This window comes from Platichthys flesus, chromosome 2 (genome assembly GCF_949316205.1).
Source record: "Platichthys flesus chromosome 2, fPlaFle2.1, whole genome shotgun sequence".
Lineage (NCBI taxonomy): Eukaryota > Metazoa > Chordata > Actinopteri > Pleuronectiformes > Pleuronectidae > Platichthys > Platichthys flesus.
In genome coordinates this window covers 25,991,308-26,017,410 of record NC_084946.1, presented here as the reverse complement: position 1 = coordinate 26,017,410, position 26,103 = coordinate 25,991,308, and the positions used below count along the sequence as shown (strand labels likewise).

General features: G+C 43.3%; 2 protein-coding genes across 3 annotated transcripts in view; one reads left to right on the top strand and one right to left on the bottom strand.

The window, feature by feature from the left end:
• The first annotated feature begins 297 nt into the window (after positions 1–297).
• ccdc71 (coiled-coil domain containing 71) lies at positions 298–11,245 on the top strand. Its single transcript, XM_062408618.1, has 2 exons — positions 298–394; positions 7,812–11,245. Exon 2 carries the CDS (start codon positions 7,822–7,824, stop codon positions 8,881–8,883), a length of 1,062 nt encoding a protein of 353 aa, XP_062264602.1. The 5' UTR covers positions 298–394; positions 7,812–7,821; the 3' UTR covers positions 8,884–11,245.
• A 3,611-nt stretch (positions 11,246–14,856) lies between these two features.
• stab1 (stabilin 1) overlaps positions 14,857–26,103 on the bottom strand; it is a 46,033-nt gene continuing 34,786 nt past the window's right edge. Inside the window, exons 57-70 of one of the 2 annotated variants that reach the window (XM_062408587.1) lie at positions 25,571–25,675; positions 25,156–25,272; positions 23,840–23,972; positions 23,685–23,745; positions 23,008–23,152; positions 21,959–22,092; positions 21,065–21,230; positions 20,592–20,698; positions 20,199–20,318; positions 19,661–19,795; positions 18,872–18,976; positions 18,035–18,184; positions 17,622–17,726; positions 14,857–15,262 (exon numbers count right to left, since the gene is read on the bottom strand). In XM_062408587.1, the coding sequence (XP_062264571.1) occupies positions 15,182–15,262; positions 17,622–17,726; positions 18,035–18,184; positions 18,872–18,976; positions 19,661–19,795; positions 20,199–20,318; positions 20,592–20,698; positions 21,065–21,230; positions 21,959–22,092; positions 23,008–23,152; positions 23,685–23,745; positions 23,840–23,972; positions 25,156–25,272; positions 25,571–25,675 (1,664 nt within the window). In that variant the 3' untranslated portion in view covers positions 14,857–15,181. The remainder of the gene's footprint in view (positions 15,263–17,621; positions 17,727–18,034; positions 18,185–18,871; positions 18,977–19,660; positions 19,796–20,198; positions 20,319–20,591; positions 20,699–21,064; positions 21,231–21,958; positions 22,093–23,007; positions 23,153–23,684; positions 23,746–23,839; positions 23,973–25,155; positions 25,273–25,570; positions 25,676–26,103) is intronic. The other variant, XM_062408595.1, reaches the window with a different exon arrangement.

Here is a 26,103-nt window from a genome sequence, read left to right as displayed (position 1 = left end):
CTATTTAGCCACAAACACAAAAATCGGCAAAAGCCCCGCCCCCGCCGTGACGTCGTGTCTTTGTAAGAGTCTAAGTTGGTTTATTCATCGCGTTGTTATAGATTCAAACACACGTTGGTTTATTTACTTACCCGATATAAACACCAATGTCTGGTTTAAATATACAAACGTTCTCGTATTGTTTCTGTTTCTGAAATGATTTAGTTTGTTGTCATCTTCCGCCCCCTCGCCCCCCCCTCGGAGCAGACAGAGCCCGCCCCCTGTACTCTCTCTCCCCGGCAGCCTCCGCCTCTCCTCCCCGCTCCGTCTTCCACTTCACTGTTGTTGCAGCCATTTTACTGTGGACCGTCGGCACAGCGGCGGGCGGAGGATGCCGACACAGACCCGTTAAAAGGTAAAATTCTGCCGCTACGTTCACCGCGTTCCCTTGTGTCGCTCGCCGCGGGTTTCCTCCGGTTCCAGCCCAAGGGGAAGCGTAGGAGAGCCGGGTGGGGGGGAGCGGCCGCGGCGGCGCAGGCAGCTTCAACTCGCGGCAAAGGTTCAGAGTGTTTGTCGCTGCCACTTCTCAAGTCCCTGAGAAAAATGGCGACGTCTTTCACCAAACAGATGAAAGTTGTTAATGAGCCTCTACGTGGAGGCTACGTGAATATTCAGTTGGCTACAGTTGAACAGTAACTGGAAGCAATTGTATGGTTAATGGCGCGTCCATGTGGGGGCGCTCAAGAGCCAGCGAACCTTTCAGGATTGCGCACATCTTGTAGCTTAACCCTCATTTGCTAGCACGTTTTCCCAGCATGTCAGCTTATTATTTTTTAAATGAGATGACCTGAAGTGTGTTTTCTTTGTTCTCTTTAGTCCAGTAATCGTATCAGTTAGCTTGTTCTGTCCGTTTAGCTATGTTCAAATCGAGTCACATGTCCACGAGAACAATCCTCATGAATGTCTTCCTTGTGTGGCATTCGCAACAACTTCGTAACTCGTGAGTTCTAGGTAGAGCTGCGAGTTCTGTAGTTATGACGTTTTTAAGAAACTAAATCATTGAATGTTATTTTTATGTGAAATAGAAAGTCGATATATCAAGTTTTATAGTTTTATTCTGAATTGTGCTAGTGACTGAGGAAACATCCTATGTCTCAGGTTTTATCCGCTGTTATCATACCTTTTGCTTTTCCTGAATTACGTTACACACTAGCTAGCTTACTTTGTGGTTAGCCTCTCTTGCTTCACCAACAGCAATGTTGCCATCTTAACCCCTTGTACACCAATCAAACTCAAATCATAACGCATAATTTCTGTTTTGAAGGCATCTGTACTGGTAATCTTGTGTGGTCGCTGTTGAAGGCTATATGGGGGTGATCAAGAACTGGCCGCACCATGTTTGGATGAACATTTACTAAATGCCAATGTGCGCTGGACGAGTCATCTTCAACAGATGAAAGTTTTGTCACTATAACAACTGATTGATTTCAAAACAAATTTTTAGCTATACATTTCATCATGGAGTAGTTGGCTCTTTGTCTTAATGCATGGCACATGGTGTGGCAATGTCTCTTGAGCGGTGATGCTGGATAATGAAAGTCCAGCACAGGGCCAGATTCTAAGTCCCTACATCAAACCAACCCGTAAACATCACAATTACTGGAGAAGTCCAAATAGTGTTCAGAAGAATTCACTGGAGATGATCAAAGTTTTTTCAAAAGAGATATACCTGAGCTGGCTCCGGAACTTAAACCTTGGTACTCCTGCTTATATAGCCCAAGCTAGCCTCCTATCAGGTGGGTTTCTCCACCTCCTTTTAGTTTAAACTGTTTTATCCCCAAAATAATGGTGCCTGTCCTTATGAGCCCATTCTATTGGTGTCAAACCAAGACATTTCCAGACTTTACTTAGACACCAATAATTCTGGGGGGACCGGGTTACTTCCAGACGGCTTGGGAATCTTGGGGGGATTGGATTGGTATGTTTTTGGAACTTAGTATATATGTTACTACACTATATGCATTTTTAGTAGAGGGTGTACTGTATCTTTAACACAGGGTATATTTATAAGAGCATTCCACGCACAGAGTAAACATTTAACCAAGGTTTTCCACAACAGTGAGAGCCGGCCAGCTTGAGTCTTGTGTTGCTCTCTTGACGATACCGTCTCCTCTTCAGAGTAAATGTTTTCTAAATGGTGGAGACGAACGTCACAAAAACTGCTGTGGAGACGACATTAAAGCCCTCAAAGACAACCGTTAGCTGCAAATGTACGAAGCTGATTTTTCCTGACCTTGCAGCACAACATCACAAAAGATAGGGAACCATGTCTTTTTTGACCTTGACCTTTGACTTGTCAGTGAATCATTCAGAGATACCCTACAAAGCAACATTATCCCCAAAAAAGACGAAAGACGAATTTTGTCCATGAACAGACCATGGCTTTGTCCGTGTGCTCTATAATTCACTATTAACTCAGGGACAAAAACTGTATAGTTATGCATGAGGAAGAGAAATGCATTCAAGGTCACAACTGCAGCTGAGACCATGAGGTCTGACTATCTGCATGGATGTTAAAAACATTGTGGACTATAGTGCACGCAGTCTTGCATTTTGTTTGTTCTTCTGCTATATTTACGGGCCCGAACAGCAACAGCTGCAAGGGCCCTATTGGGATTGCTCAAATTATTATTAGGACCCGAGCAGCAATTCATCATTGAAAAGACTCCATATTTATATGCCTCTGCTCGGCAGACAGCCAATGGCAGAAGACATTATGACTTTCGGTTGTCCATCCCTCCGTCCCACTCTTGTTAAAGTGAAATATTTAGAATGCCTTGAGCAGATTTCTTCAAATATGGTATAAATACTCACTTGGACTCAAGGATTAATACAATTGCTTTTGGTGGTCAGAGGCCATGGACCATGGTCCTATGATTTTGATTTGTTGTAGATGCAGTATATCAAGAATGGCTTAAGTGAATTTCATTATATCTGGCACAAAGATTATTTTGGACTCAAGGATGACCTGAATAGATTTGTTTAGGTCAAGGTCACTGTGTGTGCTCAAAAACCAAATGTTATGCTTTGCGACATCTCCGGAATGCCTTGAGGGAATCCTTGGCCAGCTTAGATTTAATTTTGATAGCCAAAAGTCACGGTGGCCTCATGAAGTATGCTGATGTGTTTCTTAAACTTGATTTCAGCTTCAGGGAATATCTTCAAACTTGGTACTACAGTCATTCGGAATCAAAGATGAACCGATTAGATTTTGGTGATTTTGGTCAAATGTCAAGGTCACAGTGCAGCACTGAAATGTGAAGAGTAGACATTCCTTTTCAGACTTCCAATACTGTCAAAAGATATCTAATGTAGTGGTTGGTGTTTTGATGTTGAGGTTAGTACAGCTCTCACCTTCTCTTGCACTCTGTCTTACAAACCTAGTGATCTATCTGTCACAGATAGGCCATCAGCGAGGCTGGTAGATAGCCTACCACATCAGTAGCCAAGTGGTCCATCAAAACATCCATACAATTTTTTAACATACTCTGTGTGCAGGCAGACACTGGCATTGCATCCTCTGCTCATGAGAGTGAATCCATTTAGGCTACAGGGGCAATGGAGAAGCAAAAGCGAGACATTCTTCGGCCATTACACAAGGAGAGCTGGACAGGGCCATAGAAGGGCATCGACTCAGCAGCAGGACCGGTATCTGCTCCTTTATGTGAGGAGGAACAGGAGGAGCACTTCCAGATCCCTACAAAATGACCTCCAGCAGTCTACTGGTGTGCATGTGTCTGAGAGCTAGGGCTGGCCATCCTCTGGTAGGCCTTTGCTCACAGCCCAGCACCGTACAGCTTGATTGGCATTTGCTAAGGGAACAGTGAAATTGGCAGATCGGCTACTCGAGCCCCGTTCTCATTAAAAGAGGAGAGCAAGTTCACACTGACAACATCTGACAGGGGTGAAAGAGTCTGGAGACACTGTGGTGAACGTTATGCTGCCTGTTCCATCATCCAGCATGACTGGTCTGGTAGTGGGTCAATGATGGTCTGGCGAGGCATATCCTTGGAGGGTGGCACAGACCTCCATGTCATAGCCAAACGGTACCCTGACGGCTGTCAGGTACCGGGATGGAATCCTCAGAGATTACCAGACCATTCTCTGGTGTAGTGGGTCCTGGGTTCCTTCTGGTGCAGAACAATGCCCCACCTCATGTGACCACAGTGTGTAGGCAGTTCCTGGATGACTAAGGCATTGAGGCCATTGTCTGGCTCTCACGTTCCCCAGGCCTAAATCCAACTGAGCACCTATTTGGCATTTTATATCGGTGCATCCAATGCCATTAAGCACTGCCACAGACTGTTCTGGAGCTCACTGATGCCCTGATCCGGGTCTGGGTGGAGATCCCCCAGGACACCATCTTCGGACTCCTCAGGAGCATCATTTCCAAATTGTCCTATCACAATAAAGGCAAAAGAGAGAGTTTGAGGCAGAGGTAGGATGTTGATATGTAATTTGCCAATGTTAACTGCTCGGAAATCAGCCAGTTGAACCAGAAATACCAATTTAGCCTTTCAACTGATTGCTAGAATGTTGAACAATCTAATTGTTATGCCTCCACAAGCATTACCTTCAAGTATATCACAGCATTATTTCAAGGTCATTCATTTAAGTGGGAGCTCCAGAGATTTCATATCCGAGCAGCAGTTTGTACTAACGGTGAAACTATGATGTTAGACAATGATGTCTAATATACATACATTTAGAGATTTTGATTTTAATAATAATTTTATTCAAACAATAACTGGATCTGGCAACATGGAATTCTCAGTGTCACAGCTCATCGTTTATAAGGTAACCGACCAATCACAGGCATTTGTCAGCTTGGTCAAGGTAAAAATTATGTCATTGTTTGAAGTTCTTGGATACTTGGAAACTCATTCATGTAGCTTATAAATTGTGACGTCTCCTCTTTAATCTGTCATCTGTAATGTTTCTGCTGCTTTGGTTAATCACAACAATGACAGAATATTGTAGTTTATCCCATTAGCCCTATCTGGATTCATGTAGGCACAGCAGCATATCACAACAGGCATTATCTCCTGGTACTTTACATAGTAAATGCTGTTAGGTGTCTTCCTGCCAATAAATACATTTGAATAACAGTGAGTCTCAGCTGTTGAAATGAGTACTTGGACAGTGTGATATAAGAACTACCTGTAATGACAGAAACCGTCTTTGAGGGAGATTTATTGACGTGTAATTTGACACTCATGACGTCCATCTTTACACAGTCTATGGTTATCACAATAGTCCGGAGCAGGAAACTTTGATTGGTTTGTCTTCATGACGGTTGTGCCGGCACCAAACTTTAGACTCTAGTATCAGGTGTGAAAGCAGCACACAGTTCAGTCTTTCGCTTCGGTACCAGCTCGGTTTTACTGTACATTTTATACTTGCAGTAAAAAACTGTTTCACCTTGAACTAAAAACGCTGTTAATTCGTGAGTCTGAATCAAACGGTGGAGAGTCTGCACTTATCTCTTAACCCCGATGAAGACATTTCTCCCACGCAGCGTTACACATAAATGACGCAGTATCAATAATGCAGTCTATCCTAATTTGTCAATCAGAACCCCAACACACACAACAACACACACTTTAAACCCCACAACCTCACCGGGCCTCACCCTCCACTTATCCCCCTTCAGTCATAGTTAATGTAGAGACTTCCTGTAAGCGTTGCACAGTTATGGTGAATCTTGGAAGTTGTCTTGTTTGCAGTCGCAACATGGAACCTGTCCTTTGTTTTTCCTCTTCCTTCTTGTCTGTTTCCTTTTTCGTCGTCTTTCTTTCCTCTTTTTTTGTCATTTCCCTTATTACTCCCTTCTTGGATTTCGCTGTACGTTTAACAAACATTGACATATACACCGTATTCTGTCTGATCTGTTCAACACATTAGATCAACATCTTTGTGTAATCCTTGAGATGTTTTCTCACCGTAATAAAAGAAAGAACGGAGATTTCCCATTCGGAGGAGACATGGTACAGCTGTGTTCCTTGTGTCAAAAATAAAATCCTGATTAAAATGTATAAAGTAATCAGCACCTCAGGGCCATTGCACTTAAATGGCCATGCAAATGAATGGAAACAAAATTGTGAATGATTCAGAGGATGACTTTAACCAAGTGTCTACCTTTTTAACATCGTGAGGTGATTTAAAAAAAAATCATTTCTGGAAAAGAAAGACAGGATCATGTGAAGATTATCTGGTCCAATTACTATATTAGATTTTGTAAATTCCAACATTGATGAAGAGGAGATCTTTCTTTAATTAGATTTTTACAAACTTCCCGTTTTTTACTGGTGGTGCTGCCGGCACCTTGGTAATGACGACAACCATTAGTTTAACATAAAATATTAGCATTGAAACCCATGTTAAGCAATCTAACATTCCTATTATTGTGCTGTGACTCGGACAGATGATTAAAGGAGTTCAGAGTGATGGTGCCGTAATTGGTGATTGACTAATTCTTCGTGAAGCTTGGCTGCAGTTCGTAACCTTATATGGTGATTTCCAAAATGGATATAAGGACACTTATTCTTCATAGTTTTGTGTCTTTATAATATTTTTGACCTGTATGCTTTAAATACAATTTTATATTTAGCAGTTCTCCTTTGCATGAGACCTTGAACCTCCTTGTCAAGCTTTCCTCTGGTGGAGGAGGATCCCAGGGTTTCGGTTTCTCCAGTCCCAAAGGTCCTGGAAGCTTCGGCAGCTAATGATGCTCATTGTGATTAAAGGTTTAAAGGCCCACGCCTTTTATACATTTAATCACAAAGGGGGAACTGAGCGAGGGCCATAGTGGCTTCTGCTGTCGGCGCAGAGCAATGAGCCAGCTGGGGTCATTCTCTCAGTAGGTTTGGAGCTTTACCGTTTCTTTTTATTCGTTGGGTGCTGTCAGCTGGTCTGATCATGTGAGGTGTCTGATTACCTGGGTGCTGGAAGCCAACTAGCTTGTTCTCTGAGCATTAATCCACGCAATGAAAAACTCCACCCTTTGTGTTCAGCAGTACGGGTTCATTCATCACATTTACTGAGGAGAAAGAAGGTCATTGGTCAGACAGAAGCAGCTGAATGATTGTGATGATAGAGATATGTTCAGAAAAGACAAATATCTAATGTGTTATAGATCATGTTTTCACTTGGATACATTTAAGTGGAACTCAGTAGAGCGCATATCAATGCCAGCAATGTTTTTTCCTATGAAACCACATTTAAATCTTCTGGATCTGGATTCCCACCAACTTGCTTTTGTACAGATTCAGGCAGTATTCAAGAGAAATTGGTGAAAAGGTTTTAAAGAATCCACTTTCTCCAGAAAAACCAAATCCTCTCCTCATTCCACAGCCGCCCCAAAATTAAACAATTTCTTTCTCACGCCATGTTCCATCCTTGCAATTTTCCTGGAAATTCGTTAAGTAGTTAAGTAGGTAAGTAAGAAATCCCCCAGAATTATTATTACTTATGATGACAACAGTCAGATTTGCTGGGTGATGAATCACTGCTGTGCACTGCACTGGAGAACTGCCTTTTGCAGGTTTAGCACAAGTTCTTTTTAATCCTTTTTAAACGGTCACCATTTGATTTAGCTTTTCGTTTTGATTGTTCTTGATCTGGAAAAGCAGACAAACTTTACTTACTTTTGAAATACCAGTTTCCCTTCATCTCATTCAAAAACGGGCATCTAACAAATTTATGGTTGCATAGCAAATACTCTAGATCTAAAAGCAGTTCCAGAGTAACCAAATGCTGTTTTCTCTTAACAGGACTACAAACATGGCTGACGCGGGAAAAGGTCCCGTGGTTGGCCGGCCATTGGCATATGCGAATGAAGAGCGTAAGGCTGTTCATTCCTGGTCCCGGATCTCGTCGGCAGGGCACAACGTCCTTCTGGACGCTCTCAAGATCCTCAGTCCGATGTCCCATGACTTCTCGTGCACAGAGGAGTTAGTCACCTTCCTTCAGGAGCTGAGCGAGGAGGGCCACAAGCCCCTTGTGCTGAGCAGCAAGGACGTCTACAGATATCGCTCCTGCACGAACCAACTCTTGACTGTAGACATGCTAAAGCCACCCAACAAGACCGTTAGACCGACAGCCAAGAGAAGGGGAAGGAGGCCCGTGACCAAGAAGAGAGAGGTACACCCATCCTGGAACACTTCTGAGGAGAGCATCCCCTTAATTCAAGGGGTCCGCCCTCCAGAGCTGCTAGTGGACCATCCCACCATTGTCTGCAGTAGGACCCCCGTTCAGACTGCAGAGACGTCGCGGACACTGCAGGTGCAGCCTTGTCTCCGACTGACCAACATTGAAGGCCTGTCGGGGTTCCACACGGCCAGACTCCAGATCCACACTACCTGGAACTCGTCCTCTGAGGCACCCTCTGTTTCCTTTTCACAGCAACAGCACCCTCTGATGCTTTCAGGAATACCTTTGCAGCCTTCTCAGAACGGTGGCAGGGCGTCCACCAAAGCCGTGGCCTTGTTTAGTCAGAAGAGCCTGTCCTGCCCTATCCGGCTTGATGGTGCCCTCATTGGAGATTCGGCACCAGTCTTCTCCGCTAATGGTGTGGCGTTTCCACAGACTCACACAGAGCTGACCAGCAATGGCTTCCACAGGACCAGTCAGGGCACGAAGGAATTGAACATCCCGGCCCGGCAGAGAAATGGTTGGAAGGACAAGAACACTTTTAGATCGAAAGTGATAAAGGTGGACGACTCTCGGTCGGTAGCCGACGCTCGCAGAAAAGCGCAGAAGATCCTGCAGGTCAATCTTTCACCTGTGATTCAGATCCAACCTCTCAATCACGTCTTGAGAGACTTTAGATACCAGAATAACTGACACCTCCCCCCAAACCCATACACATTGTGTCCTAGCAGATGTTTGTGTTTTAAAGTCCATTAGCCTGTAGCTGGCTGAGCCCCAGTGTTCATAGCAAACATCTCTGCTGAATGTTGGAGGTCAAGAAGATAGTCTTAATGTGGAAGTACTGTTTCCTGTCCGGTGCACCCGGGATAGGAAGGCGTTTGAATTTGGATGATGCTTTTCTGGGAAATGTCAGGTGGACGAATGCTGGTACATTATCTCTGTCCACAGAATATGTTGTGTTGACAATTAAAGTGTACGACATGATGGCTAAAGCTAGCCATCATCCTGCCCAAGTCACCTGGCAACTAGCCAATGTTTGTAATGACTTTATGGAAACAGCTTTTAGGTCAAATGGGAATGTTCTGCCCTTTCAACGAGGCACTGGGTTTGTTCAAAGAGCATTAATGCATCCACAAGTGAGTTGAAGTCCAGCACCATTTGTTCCAAAGTGTTTATACTTGCAGTGCTTATCAACAGTGCTCTCGCTCTGTGGGGCCAATTCTCCATAGCAAACAAGGAATAGGACGGTCCCACTTCACACCCAGATAACTGGTGGATGAACAAGGGGGGTATTCAAGTTCTTCAGACAAGCAGATATGATGGTTGGTTGGTTCTGGGAAAGCAACACAACTTAACTAAAAGGCGGGGGGGGGATTAGTTTGTCTTCCTTTTTTGTATTTTTGTTGTTTCCACTGGAAATCGAGAAGGCTCTTGGAGCGCGCGGAGCAGGGAATCAAACCCATGGCACACGGATTGATACCTGGATGAACCACAGTCCTTCCTTTTGGTTTATTTTCCAAAAAGTACAGATTGCAAAGAGTATTTATGACTGTTGGGAATATTTGATGCCAGGAACCAGTTCTTATTTAAACACATTCTTGCTTTAATCTCAAAGGCGTCTGTTTTCTCTATTTATTTGATGTCAGAATATCTTGATTGTTATATCAGAGTTTCTTCTCCACATTGTTGCTTTTCGGTCAAAAGTATAAAGTGGAATAACATGAAGCACACGCTGCTGGTTCCTGATACGTTTTTGCACTTCACAAGCAACAAAGGTCAGTCGGACTTCTGATGATTTGAGACATTTGTTTGGCTGATTTATCGGTGTTAAGATTTGATTAACCTGAGCTTCAGGTCTTTTTAATTTCTTCTCCATTTAAATTTGAAACTGCAGCATAGGGATGTTTTATCTTCCATCAGAGTTGCTGACGAGTACTGACTGAAAAGTCTAGGTTATGGTTTCTTGAATTCTTCAGCTGAAGATCCGACTTTTGTGACTCTTGTTAAGATTAAATAAGCACTTTGTGAGTGTGGGAGTGATTTCACTGTCACTTGTGCCAGATGGTGAAAGTCTTAAGTATTTTTATTTGCTGCAACTTGTTGAAAATATCCCCTAAAATTTGGTTTCACTTTCCGTGAAATGGCACTGGTTGTTGGTACTAGTGCTAACTTTGCAATGTTGGTACCAAATGAAGTGACTGGCACTAGAATGTCCTCCTGTTTCTCCTCTACTGGTTCAGATTGGAGCATCAAAGAGCAACGACTTGCTGTGAATTATTCTTTGAGGGACTGATAGTTAGCCCCCTGCAGGTTAAGAGGAGAATGCCAAACCTCCTCACGTGTTTTCCAAAGGGTTTCTACTGGGAGGAACCACCTGAAACCATGTTCATGTTAATATCTGTGAGAAACTCTGTGTTGCCCTGAAAAAATGAGTTTGAGAAGTTTGGGTAAAACCACATTCCTCAAGATTTTGGCATCGGAAACGCATTTTGACAAAAAGATCTAAACTCTTGGTCCACATTTTCTGGAGCCTTTCGAGATCTCAAGTAGATAAAGGCTCTGGAAAAAGTCAGCAAGTCACCTTGACGTTACATTGAGTTACTCAACAGCCACATATGTTGATGTCCAGATATAACAACTAAACCCACATTAGGTCAGTGACTCTTGAAAGGTATTGTGTTTCAAAACTCATGAAGTGAAAAATGATTTAGATTCCAGTCACAAAGAATGGATTTGATTTGGTGAGAGAACCCGCTTTCAGTTTTGAAAATGGTTTCCTCCGTTGAACCTGACACCAGATCAGCGTTTGGTGCTCAGCTTGAACAGGTTTTTGTATGTCTCTGTTCCGGGGAGTTCTCGGTTCTGGAGGAGGCTCCTGGTCTCCTTGTCTCCTTGTCTCCTTCTGTCTTCACGCAGCCATGTCCACGTCCTCCACCAATTCCCTTTTGTAGGTCCTCTTTCCGTTAGTCCTGTTTGTGCAACACTTGTATGATATTGTATTTCCTACATGATCTTTGAAAACCTTTTGTTAAATAATTAAAAATATTTAAAAATATTTTGCACAATATTGTTTTCAGATACATTTTCCAGAACATGTTGACCTCAGCAGGGACAGTGCTGAATCGGATCTAAGGCTGAGAACCATATCACATGATCAAGTTGTTTATTCTCGAGAACGTCTGACTCAAAAAGCAGAGAGTTGTCTCATTGGGATGTTGTTGAATAAACATCTGGAGAATACAAAAACATTCTCTGTCAGACTTTGACCTTAGTTTAGCAATTATGTTGTTAAAGCTTCCAAACAGCTAATGTCTGTTTGCAGCTGAACTTCAATGATAAGAGTCGTCAGCTTTCAGGTTCAAGAACTTCTTAGGTTTCAGATCTTTAGCTACATGCAGCTTCAACTAATGCAGACTATAACAGTTTCATGCTTAGAATGTTCCAGTTTTTATTATGACCAAGGCCTTTTGTCATTGGGTCGTCCTTCCAATATCTAAAGAGCACCTCATTCAGTTGGACACAAGGTTAAACTGATAGTATTTCAATGATAAAAGTTCAATTTCTCAGAAAGACCTCGAGGGAATCCTTTCACATTTGGTACAAATGTTCATTCGTTCATATATTGAACTAAGGTTTTGCTGGTAACAAAATTAACTTATTGTAATTATAACGACGTCCCAGCAAGTCCTGAATGGGATAAATAGTAAATTGGTTGACAATCAAATCTCTTGTTGAAGCAAAACAATCTGCTTGTTTATTCTTTTAATTCATCAGAAACATCTCACAAGGGAAGGGAAGAGATGAGTCAAACTCACTGGGGTTCATGGTGGCCTTCATCCTAGATATAGATAGATAGATGGATACTTTATTAATCCAGAGGGAAATTCAGATCATCCAGTAGTTTGTACACTTAACACATCACTGACATGTATACATAAATCACATACATCACATATATCACATACGGAGAGCATATATACAGATACAGGTATGGAATGCAATGATGTGATTGTGTCAGTGTCCAGTATTAAAGTGATTTTGTGCTGGAGTGGATAGTACAACAAAATATAACTATATTTATAAAAACAGCAGAAATATATATATATATATAAATATATAGGAATATCAATCAATAAAATGTTACCTGTATAGCCCATATATACAAGTTACAATTCTTCTCATGGGCTATAACAGGGCGTGACACCCTCTGTCCTTAACCCTCAACAAGAGTAAGGAAAAACTACAAAAAAAAACTTTAACAGGGTAAAAATACATAGAAACCTCAGAGAGAGCCACATGTGAGGGATCCCTCTCCCAGGACGGACAAAAGTGCAATAGGTGCCACGAATATGGTTGACTCATGGCGGGAAGAGCTCTCCCCCCGCTCCTCTGACTTATGAGAGTTTTGTGAAGTGGGTTGTGCTCATTGTCCAAGATGGACCGCAACCTACTCAGGGTCCTGCTCTCTGCCACAGTTGTGAGGCAGTCCAGTTCAGAGCCAACGACAGCTCCCGCCTTCCTCATCAGCCTATCCAGTCGCCCTGCATCCCTCTTCTTTATACTGCCTCCCCAGCACATCCAGCATAAAAAAGGACGCTGGCAACAACAGACTCAACACATGGCAATCAGTACGTGGACCATAACTAGCCATAGGGCTTCGAACCAATAAAATCCCTAAAGTCGTTCTCAGACATGAACTCTGCTGGATGCCCATAGAATTTGATCTGGATCCCAGTCTTCCCCATCTGCCAATAACTGGCACAGTAAAGTGCTTTGAGTTGTCATCACGACAAAGCGCAGAATAACCATATAACCATAGCATAACATCTGAATTCTGCTTCACCCTCACATGTGCAAGGTCAACAACCTTCAACATTTACTTGTTCTGAACTCAACTTCAACTAAAACGAGTCAATTGCGCAAAGCAGCTTCAAAGTATGAAGAGAAGTCCATGGTTACTTCATTTTCTACAGTAGAACTTGAGCAGGCCGCTAGTGCTTGAATAAGAAAAAGACAATCCATAAATCCATCCATCCATCCTTACATCCATCCTTACATCCATCCCTCAACGACTCACTAAAAGAACTCAAGATGAAAACCACGTCGTCCAGTGGCAGCATTGAGAGGTGAGAACATCTCTACCCAGTCAGAGCGCAGTATGTAAATGACGTGTTAATCACCAACATGGCTGCAGGCCTCGGGCTCATGAGACACGAGAGCCAGAGCGACTGCCTGAGATGAGCATCTCGGTTCCTTCTCCAGCTCTTTGTCTCAGATCGGATCAGTTTGTGAGTCACAAGGTCAGACATGAGCCAGCGTCCCTGTTTTTAATGAGGTCTGTGAAGATGGCAGCCGGCAGCAGTGGAGGTCAGGCCCCCCTCAACCACCCCCCCGTTGATTCTCAGGCGAAACCTTTTCCAGTCTGCTCTGCCGCCAGCGCAGCAGCTCAGCTCCTTGTGTGTTGGTGGGGGGGAAGGGAGGGAGCTCGGCATGTGGAGAAGCAGCCGGAACCTCCACAACTGCTCGTTCTCCATTTTGAAAAGGTTGCCTCATCACAGATGCTCTTGATGTGGCTCATATGTGGAATCCCACTGCTCCGTGTTTCCCAGTTAGCGTTGATCTGCTCACATGGAGGCAGAGGCAGGAGGTCAGGCCTGTGTTTTTGGTGTCTTGAATGTCAGCAGCAGAGAAGTCGGGCTATTTAAAGCGAAGGCACATGATGACGGAGCATTCGGGTTCGTCGGTGGGAGCCAGAGTTCAACGCAGCAGAACAAACGTGTCATCCTGTGAGATCAGAGCAGCCGAGGAGAGGAAGCAGGTTCCATCCTAAACAAAATGGCTGCTTCCACACTGCCTGGGGCAGCACAACACGTTTCCTGTGTTTGAACGTTTCTATGTTTCAGACGTAGACGCCGCACGGACACATTGGACACTAACCCGGAGTTTGGTGGTTTGCGTGAAAACTAAAAAATCCGATAAAAGTATTTGTTAGCTATGAAATGAAGGAAATCCAAGAAAGGATAGTTATTTCATTTTTTATTAAAACAGATGCAGGGTTAGATGATGTGGAGGTTTTGGCTTTAAAAACAGATTAATGATTAACTTCAACAAAGCCCAACAACGATTCCAATTTCAATTCATTTGTGATTATTAGACAAATACGTAGCTTGACTTTCATCGTCCAGACTGAATATTGACAGCTGGAAGGATGACCATGAAATAAAGACACGTTCACAAAGGGAAAGATGTCCAGAGCGTCAAGGTGAGAGGTGGCGACTGAGCAGAGAGATGTCATGATGTAAATCCACTGAGGAATGCAAAGTGTTTTTTCCACAGCACATCGACACACCCACTTACTCATTGTTGAATTTCCAGACATTTTCCTGCTGTGTTCTCACAGGTCCTCACCCACAGTCCAATTAGTGGAAAAGATCTGCAGCAACTGACTGTGACGTCTGCGTCGTAAAACGGAAAATGTCCGGACTTCAGTTCATGTGAGGAAGCAGCTTTACAGACTTGCTGGTGAACAAAGTGGAGACTCAGAAACTGAGGAGCCGGATATTCTTCTCAGGAGTCGGTGGAGAACCAATCAGAGGGAGAATGAGCCTGAACGTTGAACTGACTCCATGGTGTTAATAATAAAGAAAATAAGTTATAAGATCGATGGAAATTTGTTTTACAGTTTTATTCTAGTGATCAAAAAACTCCTTACATATCTTTTACTATTCCAATATCCAGTAGACACACATCAGCATGACACGCACACTCACACATGTCAGAAGAATAAAAAAAAAAAGCAACAACAAGGAGCTGAACGAGTCACAGAAACACAATCATTTAAAATATAAAAATACTTTTTCGTTTCAGAAAACTGACAACTTTCATTCTTAGTTGGATGTGGATGTGAACTGTCCAAAGCTGATCCACTATGCAGTCAGTAGGTGATTGTGGTTTGTACACAGCTCCAGTGGTTCAGTTTTAACTGGTTTCGCTAGTCCAGGTCCAGAATCTTTGGAGGTTCTGCTGGTTCCTCTCCCGGACCGGTTTCCTGCAGGAAGGAGAGAAAATGATCCTACCAGGAAACGGACACTAATAATTACTGTTTAGTGTAGAGGACTGTTCACAAATAACTTTCAACTGTTCCTCAAGTAAAGAGTCGTGAGAACTGTCTGAAGTCATAAATAAACACAAACAGCAGCTGGGTTTCACCTGTTCAACTGGTTTTTACCTTCAAAACCAGCGCGTGAGGAATCCCTTCTGACGTTTAAAACCTACCTACATTAAGTAGTAACCAGTTACTCAGCTGGTGACGCAGCAAATGCTTTGAAGAAATGGGTAAGTTGACTGGGATTGGCTAATAAAACAGATTAATTCATGGGGGCATTTTTAATTGTGTGTATGTGTGTGTATGTCATAGACAAATTTCTATTAAAATTTGTTCAACTGTAGACCAAAGCCACATGCAAAGTTGGGAAAAAGCTGTAACCCTAACCATTTTTCGTTTATTTAATGTGTGTCGTTTTTTTAAAGATCTTTTTGTGCATCATCACCTTTAAAGGTTCAAGTGTGTAGAATTTAGTGACATCTAGTGGTGAAGTTGCACGTTGCAGCTGAACACCCTCACCCTCCCCTTCCAAACATAAAGGAGAAGCCTTCATTTGTCATAAAAACTCAAAAGGTTTAGTTTGTCCAGTTTGGGCTACAGTAAAAAAAACATGGCTGCCTCCATAGAGAGGACCCGCCCCCCGATGTAAATATAAAGTATTTAAATTAAAAGTACTTAAATATAAAGGGCCATTCTAGGGCAAAGAAAACCACAATTTGTACAACAGATGAAACACACTCTCACTCTGATTATTTTCCAGCTCCACAAGAGTCTGATGGAATCCAGCAATAAGGAGGGAAAACATAGAAATGTGTTGTGGTCACACTCTGTAAATGTCCACTGCTATGCAGGTGACACCCAGTTATACACCCGTCAATAAAACCTGAACAGGGAGATCGGGCCTAGGTGATAGAGCGGGTGTTCTGCAACAAGAAGGTTGCCGGTTCGAATCCCACTCTTTCCCATCTGCCTCTTTCCCTAAGTGTCCTTGGCAAGATACTGAACCCCTAAATGGCCCCTCATAAATGTTGATTGTACTAAAAATGTAAGTCGCTTTGGACAAACGCGTCAGCCAAATCACATGTAATAATGAACAAAATAATCAATTAACTAAACTTCAAGCATGTCTCAAGGACATAAAAACCTGGATGACCCGCAATTTTCTCTTATTAAACTCAGATAAAACAGAGGTTATAATACTTGGCTCCAAACACCTTAGAGATACATTATCTAAAGATATAGCTGCGCTAGACGACATGGCCCTTGCTTCTAATGAAACCGTCAGGAACTTGGGAGTGATCTTCGATCCTGATTTGTCCTTTAATTCACACTTAAAACAAATTTCTAGGACCGCCTTTTTCCACTTGCGTAATATCTCAAAAAGCAGACATGTCCTTTCTCAAATAGATGCAGAAAAACTAGTCCACGCCTTTGTTACATCAAGACTGGACTATTGTAATTCATTATTATCAGGCTCCAGCAGTAAGTCGTTAAAGACTCTACAGCTTGTCCAAAATGCCGCAGCACGTGTCCTGACGAGAACAAAGAGAAGAGAGCACATTTCTCCAGTATTAGCATCGCTACACTGGCTTCCAGTTAAATCTAGAATAGAATTTAAAATTCTCCTCCTCACCTTCAAGGCCCTTAATAATATAGAGCCTTTTTACCTTAAAGAGCTGTTAGTACCTTATAAACCCACTAGATCCCTCCGCTCCCAGAATTCAGGCTGTCGTCCCTAAATTCTCTAAAAGTAGAGTAGGAGCCAGAGCTTTTAGCCATCAAGCCCCACGGCTGTGGAATAATCTACCACTTTCAGTTTGGCAGGCAGACACCATCTGTTTGTTTAAGAGTAGGCTCAAAACCTTCCTTTTTGATAAAGCTTATAGTTAGAGCTAATTAGTGCGGCAGAACGTAACTTGTTCTATTTTCCAAAATAGGAAGCGTTTAGTTCTAAAAGGCAGAGAGGTATTGAAGTTATCCTTCAAAATGTCTACCCTCATCAATGCTGCTAAAAACTTTAATCTTGAAGATGTTTTCCTACACCAGTCATCTATTGCACTTCTGTCCTTCCTGGGAGAGGGATACCTCACATGTGGCTCTCTCTGAGGTTTCTACGTATTTTTACCCTGTTAAAAGGGTTTTTAGTAGTTTTCCTTACTCTTGCTAAGGGTTAAGGACAGAGGATGTCACCCTGTTAAAGCCCTATGAGATGAATTGTGATTTGTGAATATGGGCTTTACAAATAAAATTTGATTGATTGATTGTGGTTTAAAAAGCTGCTTATAAAAGCAGTGATTCAGGTGAACGTTCAGATCGGCCCACTCACCCCAAACGGCTCGGTGAAGGCCCTGGAGCCGCTGTACAGAGGGTTGGGGATCGAGACCAGCGCTGGTTTGTTACTGCCGCCTGCTGCAGCGTCCTCGTCCTCGTCCTGTCACAGAGGACACAAACAGTCAGATGTTCACAGGACGACACACAACCACAGAAACACAGATTAACCTGAAATCTGTCCAAATATCACACATATCAACACTTCCAGCTTTAAACTCTGTTCAACAACGATAAAACAACGAGTTTTGTGGAAATCCTTCAACACATTGTTGAGTTAACACAAACTACATGTATGGCTACGTCATGCTAACTACGTAGTCCATGTACTCATTTAAATGCCTAAGAAAAGACTTTACGTTCCCATTTCTACCTTCTGGTCACCATGAGGACATACTGGGAGAAACTCACCCTGAAGTATTGGAAGCGGAAGGCATCGGTCTTGTGTTTGAAGACGTAGTAACCGAGCGCAGCCAACACACACGCCAATAACAACGAAACCAAGATGGCTGCCACTGTGCCGCTGGAGTGGCCGTGGCCTTTGGAGGCGTCATAGTAGATCTGGAGGTGGCGGTTACAACAAACAGGTGATGACAATTAATACACATGTGAGGACATCTCATGTCGTATTGATTGTAAATAAATACAGACTCCTTCTTCTCACATCCGGATCTTTTCAGCTTTGTTTCTAGAACATGGGAGGAAGTGGAGAAGCATCACGCAGCTTGTGTTCAGTCTTTCGTGTACGGATCTTTGTGATAGTGGAGTGTTCAACCGTTTCCTGACTGAACAATGTGAGTTCAGACTGCAGTGAAGTGTTGGTGGGGAAGGGGGTAGCCTTGGTGGCTTGTGTAGATGTGTGATAATAATGTGATAACACTCAGAGGAGGAGCCCCAAGGCCTGTTCCTGGTTAATCCTCCACAGCGACTCGGCTCTGACACTCAGGATGTGGTTTTAAAGAAAGATGCATTTGTTAGAACCTACAGTTTGTTGTCTACTGGGAGCTAATAACCTTGTCACATGGCCTCACGTCCCTCCAGATTCTTAATATCTTTCAGTTGCTGATCAGTTAGGAGAATGTGACATTCTCTATGTTTATATGAATTAAACACCGGGATCACAGCAGTACAAACAGTATTCTGTCCATAGCAGCATTTAAGCTTCACACCCTGAGCATCAGAGGAAAATGGCCGTCGTGTGAATGCGGTCTCTTGTCAACAGCTCCGGGTTAAACCATCTTCACTCACCGCGGGCGGGGGGGCAGAGAGTGGAGCCTCGATGATGTGAATGATCCCGTTCACAGCAGGAATGTCCCAGTCCAACAGAAGCCGCTTGTTCACCAGTTTCGAGGTCTGAGGGGAAACAACAGCAAAAAATCAATATTAATAACATGGGGAAACTTTCATTTAGCATTTTGTAAGCTGCATAACAATTTAATGCACCTGTTAACAACTACAACACATCCTTTAGAAACCAGTCATGAATGAAAATATAGGAAAACACTTCAGGACATTCAGAACTTATCCTGTAGAGCACGACATGTTTGATGGTTCAGTTCAGTTTCCATTAATAAGGACAACGTGTCGGTTGCCAGATTGTGGAATATCCTTCTCCAGTGTGACACTTTTGTCTTATTACCTTTTTTAAATGTGCTGCAGAACATCTGGAACATCTGCCACTATTGATTTTTAAACTCATCAACAGCCAGAGGAGGGATTGTTGTTGTCTTGTCCCTCGGGACAAATCCCTAACCCTCGGGAAAAGACGACTAGCGCAGCTGCTTATTCATTTCAAGAGCTTGTGCAACATGAATGTTAATTCTTTAACTTTGAGGTTGAATATTTAAAATATATCTTCTCCTAAAACAGCTTGTGCTTATTCAAAGTCATTTAGGAAGAGTCTCCCTGATAAAGTGTCACGCTGGAGAAGGATTTCACACAACCTGGCAACACAAAGTGTTATTAGAGGCTGATAATCAATGATTAAATAAGCTACGTATTACAGCTTAAAGTTTTGTGTGTGCACGTGTCTCTGACCTCGTTGTTGCCGTGGCTAACGGTCAGGTTGAACCCGAGCCTCGATGTGATGACTTCCTCCGGCCTCAGATCTTTGAATAGTCGTCTGCTGTGATTGGTTGAGATGTGATACTCCAGATCTCTACCAGACAGAGTCTGAGGACACAAACACAGAATAGAAACAGAACAGAAGTCACCAGCTGCTAAGTGTGAACCTGTGTATTCTGACTCAAGTTCAGTTCTGAAGGTTATAAAGAGTGTGGAGCCGACTATTTCTTCAAAATGGAAGCACAGCATAATGGTCAAAAGGTAAATACTAAAATACTAGTTACAGTATCTACAAATATGTCTAATTCACAAAATGTATTAATATCTGATCATTTCAACCTCAAAGAACTTGACATGTATTGATTAAATGTAAAATATCTTGTAGGTATTGTTTCGTCTTAGTCAGATTAATAGATGTTAGTAACACTTATAGTAATAAGCAGTAATGTAAAAAATATGTGATTTTATTGAAATAAGTCATTTATAAGCAATGATTGATTTTGTAAATCACCTGGTTTGGGCTGAAGCCGTCATTATAAGGAACAAACAGTGTGACCTCTGACTTCCTGTGAGAGAGGAATTCAACGAGCTGTTTGCCGTCTGAGGTCGACTCGCTATAATCCAATAGTAACTAGAGAGAGAGAGAGAGAGAGAGAGAGAGAGAGAGAGAAACATAACATATTTTGTAAAGATTCTTCCATAGTTACCTCAAAAGCAAAAGCATAAATAAACTAGAAGAGCACTTAACTCCGCCCAGTAGTCCCCTGATAAAATCACATTTAAAATCACTAGGTCCAGATTTTTAATGGGAACTGCACCAAATTGCACACACTCATAGACATCATTCAGATCCATGTATTATAACAAAACCTTCTTGGGGAAGCTGTCCAAGCGTCACTTTTACCTTGTAGAAGATGGAGAAGCTGCTATATGTTGCCAGAACGTTGGTCAGGACGCCGTTACAGAAGTCTCCGTCTCCGACGTAACCAGTGGGACACGTACACGAAACATCTTCACACAGACACACACACACACACACACACACACACAGATATGAAAAGGTTGACTTAGACTCTGGTGTACTAATGACATCATTTATACCATATGATCATGTCTTTAATCTGATTGGTAGCCAGAGAATAGAGTTAATATAAATCATTTCCTGACTTAAAGTGATGTCATGATGATGTCATTCTTCTTTATGATCATAAAATATTGTATCTATAGTCCTTTAGCATGAAGATACCTCAAAATGCTTTTTGAACTACGCAGTGAACTCTTTGTGATTCATCATGACGTCATTTGTCAGTGAATCGTTTTCAGACCAGTACCAGCTCTGGATTGTCGACTGGGATCTGAGCTGTGCTGCCGCAGTACCTCTGAGCCTGTAGCAGTAGGTGTCGTACTTGCTGCTCTGGTCCACGGGTTCCTTGTACATAACCAGGCCCACGTGGTTGTCTCCACATTTGACGGAAGGGAAGCGGGTGGGGTAGCCCACTCTCCCCCCCTCAATCCAGCCGGCCACGCACAGATGCATCCCCAGCTGTCAGGACCAGAGAAGAAGGACAGCAGCAAGATGGATGACTGATCACGTGTTCCAGAATGCACTGCTGCGGTCAGAGCAGCAGATACATGAGTGTTCACAATTAACTGGAGCACGTTGTTTACAAAAGCACAAATCACCCTGAAGCTGTACGAGACATCCGTCAGGTGCTAATAAATCAATCTGGCCTCATAGATTCAGGAGTGAGATGATGAGATCGATATTAATGAATTAACAGATTGATTGAAGTGTTCAGTGTGTTCATCAGTATTTTCAAAAATGGATCTGCAATCTCCTAATTTACTCTTTAATCACAGTCTGGGCTGCATCTTCAGTTTTCTCTTACTCCTGTGTCTCAGATGCTCCCCTGTGTGTGTGTGTTTGTGTGTGGTTTTGTGTGTGTGTGTTTCCTGGCTCCTTGATTGCTGACCAGCCTTCACACCTGCACCTCATCAACCCTGGTTCTTCTTTGTGTGATCGTTCACGGGTCCCGACAGATGTGTGTATTCGACTCAGTTTCTCTCACGTCTCAGAATTAATCCCTAGTTGTGCTTGAATGTTTAGGATTTTTTGGGGGGGAGGTTCCTAATGAGCCCGAGTAAGAAAGTAAGTAAGTCTGCTCAATGTCTTTTCTAACAAATACACTGTGTGTGTGTGTGTGTGTGTGTGTGTGAGGTGAACTGAACAGTTGGTTGTCTCTATTGAGGCTCCCCCTGGAGGTGGTTTACCTGCTGTGCGTCTCCCAGCTGTGTGAAGTTGGCCAGAGCGGCGCCATCGGCCCGGCAGGCGGCGGCGGCCTCACTGTAGTTCATCTTGTACTTCCCCTCTGGAGAGCGCAGGTGGTACACTCCGGCTGTGTTGGCTGAACCACAATAACCAATGTTACCTTGACTATTCCGTTTGATTACTGTCCTTCTGTAGTGGTCAGTGAAACAACTCAATGTTGAAGTGAAAACAAAACTCACAATATTGTGATATGAGACATTGTCCTAAGTATCAGACACTACAGGCTGATGACACTGAGCACCAGTCATCTCTGGGAATTGACATAATTAAAACATCCAGCGCTCAACGAGCCTTAATGAGCTCAGGGTCTTAACGAGTTGTGGGCGTCGCCCGTTGCACTCCCACTGGGGGCTTGTGGGTCACTGGGAAACGTCTCTATTCGAACCCAGTACCACTGAACCAGGTCTCCCATAACATCCCCATGGTAACATGAACACTGTAAAGGTCAGCTACTGTCGAAGCTACGGTTACCACGGCAACTGCATTGAGTAGGACAGTGGAGACAAAATGGCCGCCGCTCCGAAAATACAACACGACTCGTGATCACACTGGTAGCAACTGGGGTCGGCACGGTAACACAAATTAACTGGTGTTACAGGGTGGATTTTGTGTTGCCATGGTGATAAGAATATCTGGTGTTACAGGGAGGATTTATTGTTAGGTGTTACCATGGTAACAGGATATTATGGATGAGTTACTGTTTTAATAACAGGCAGTGCAAGTATGTTACCATGGTAAAAAACGTTACTAGCATTGTGTTACCATTTTATTGCATCTCTGATGATAGTTAATCCTGTGGATGTGTTACCAGTGTAAAAGAGACTTGTGTATTTGTTTCCCATGGTCGTCATCGCAGATGTGTTACTATTCTAATAAACATCTGTAGGGTGTGTTACCAAGTAACTGAGTTCAAGGCACTTCTCAAGTGTCAACAAGGTAATAGATCCATGATGTGTTGCTGTCGTGATGAAGATCAGTGTAGTTGTGTTACCATGATAATGCAGGTCCTTGCAGGAGGCCACTGGGTGGCAGTCTCCGTTACGTTCCAGGCAGCGGTCAACAGGGGGCGCCAGCTTCTCCAGACACTGGACTCCATTCCCCACGTAGCCCGACAGGCACTCGCAAGCCCGCTCGTTCTGCAAGAACCAATCACAGAGCGACCAGGTTCAAACAGGAAGTCTGTGTTCGGAGGCAGTCGGTCAGTGAACCTGTCGTCCTGACACTTTGAGGGAGTTTGAACTGATTGCATTGAGCAGCCAATAAGACAGATTGTGTTTCACGTGTGTGTTTGTAAGCAGCTAGCAGCTCGACCTGACAAGGCTTCAGGAAAGTCTGTTTTCAGTCTGTTGTGGATTTAACCGATTTATTGGACAAGGATGAAACACGATCAAATGTGTTTTGGAGTGAGGCCATAAATGTTTGAGCCGAGATCTGAAGCGAGCTGTTCGCAGAAAAGCCCCTGAGTCCAGGAGGAGTCATCAAAAGTGTTTTACAGGAAGGGAAAAGAGATTAATGTACATATTTGGCAAATAATATAAATACACAATCTCTGTTAATATTAAACCTCTACATTTGTAATCTCAATAGAGGTAGGTAATGTATACAACGTTTGATTTCTATTATCAGATGACTTGTACAGACAGGGACCAGTGGACGGGTTTTACCCACCGGACCAGTGAACTTGCAGGAGGCGAAGTCGCTGCAGCCGCCGTTCGTCTCCTCCACACACCTGGAAGAGAGAGAGAGAATCCAGCAGCTGGACGTCACATCTCCATCTGACAACACGTTGATATGAAACCGTGTGTGAACGCCGCTCCACCGACCTGTTGATGGGCTCGCAGGAGTAGCCGTCACCTCGGTAGTCGCTCTGACAGGTGCAGTTGATGACCAGTCCCGTCTGGTTGCAGTCGGCGCTCTGGTGACAGCCGCCGTTGTACTGGGAGCAGAGGTCTGGAGCTGCAGAGCGTTAAATCAAACTAATCTCACGCCGAGGACTGTAAACGTGCCACGTTCAGATTTACACCTCATCGTTACGCAGTTCTCTGAGCAGCATCTGCACCTCAGAGAACTGCAATTTCTAACAAACCTTTCTTTGAAGAGGCTACGCTCAATGTTTTTATAATAATGTCTAGAAAAAATGATGATGTCACAATGTGAAATGTGATTCTCAAAGAGATCAACTTGTTCTGTTGCGCCTCTCATCTTACAGAGGGTTCTGTTTAGAAGTCCCACATTGGACTTAGATAAGTAATTGTCCCCTGGTGGCTGGCTGCGGTATAGGTCATAAACACTGCCTCCTCTATGTTGGTGGATGGGACATGAGCCGATATAAAAAACTCAAAGTAGTCGTCAAATACATTTTTCAAGACGGTTTCTCTCATTTGAGGTCGTTCTCATCACACTGATTGGTCTTAATCATTTATCTCACTAATAAAGAACATTGAACAACACTGATACTCTGCCGCTGCTGTGGGTAACACACTGTGTGAGATCAGAAACCGCTGAACCCTCGCTCCCTCCTCGTCCTTCCATTCGCATTCACACATCAAGCAGAACCCCGCACCTCTGTCACAGTATTTATTTGTTTAGAGCATCGGACCGATTCCCTCACATCAGTGGATCCTTACCTCCACTGGGACATTATTTGGAAAATTAATTTCTTATAAGTGATCTCCTGTGCGCTGGGTCGCTCTGATGGCTCAGTCACATTCACTGCAGTGATTTGATGATAAACGCACAGTGTTATAAGATATTATTAAAAACTATTAATGACTCGGCTCCGTAACTCCGCTGTTAAATCGAATCTGAACGTTTTATAAAAAGGCTTGTGTGGAACAGATATGTCGCACGAGCAAAACTGAGCGGTTGGTTTTAATGTAAATGATGAAGTGGCTTCAGTTCACCACCTCATGTCTGCATCGACACTTTCCCGTCTCCAAACGTCCGTACGCATGCGTCAGAGTTTGCTTAGAAATAAGCACATTTTCCCGTCAAGTTCATTTTTATAAATCTAAACTTTGGCGTGAGCAGTGGCGTTCAGCAGTACTGTCATTCAGAGTCACTATCATCATGTGGACAACAGTCTGCAGAGATTCATTATCTCGGGCTGGTTAAACCTCCTGAGCTGCAGGACACTCACGTGGGTGTGGACTGCAGAAGGTACCATTTCCCTGAAACCCAGGTTTACACAAACACCCAGAACCTGGAAAACAGTCAGCCTGGGCATGACACTCGCGGCACTCCTCTGGGATCGAGCCTGTCGAGACACACAGATGATTCATCAATGGTGGAAAGGATGTGAGAAGGTACACAAGGCTCTGAACAGAAAATACAGTCCAGGAGATCATGAGCAAGGCTGTGCAATCCTCCAGGGCAATTTTAGGGATATTTTTTATTTTAAGGACACACACACATTATGGAACAAATAACGCACTCATTCTTAGTTTTGGTCTTTTCACAAAATTAGTTTACAATAACAAAAATCAAGATAAAACCAGACTTTTCCTCGTTAGTCATCCTGGATTCTTGTAGATCGTATCCAGAGGGAAACTCACCAATGTCAATCCGACAGGTCTCGCCCTTCCAGCCCGCTTGGCAGGTGCACTGTCCTGAACCTTCCATGCCCTGATCACACCTTCCCTGCGGTCCACAGAGACAGGCTGGGAGAGAAAAGAGGGAGAGAAACCATGACTCCACCTGCAGAGGAGTTATTCCTGACACGCAGAGCTCCTGCAGCAACAGTCTGGTTCATTTCCTTTTGTTTGACACACCAAGGCTAAGAAGAAAATGGATTTTTGGGGGTTTAATCATCAATATGAAAGTGATGCCACGTCACAGTGTGCAACGAATGTCTCGAGAACCCTACTGATATGATATGTCAGAGTCAATTTCGCTCTTAAGCTTTGAAAATGCAGGAAAAAAACTTAAATAATTGGCCATCGAGCTGATACTTGAGGGCGTTACCTAAACTTTATTCAGGAGAAGTCTTTAAAAAATCTACTCGAACATTCTGCCTCATTCCCAGTGTACTGTGACTGGTTGGTTTGGATCACAGCAAGATCAGCTACACTGTCAAATAGAGCACAGT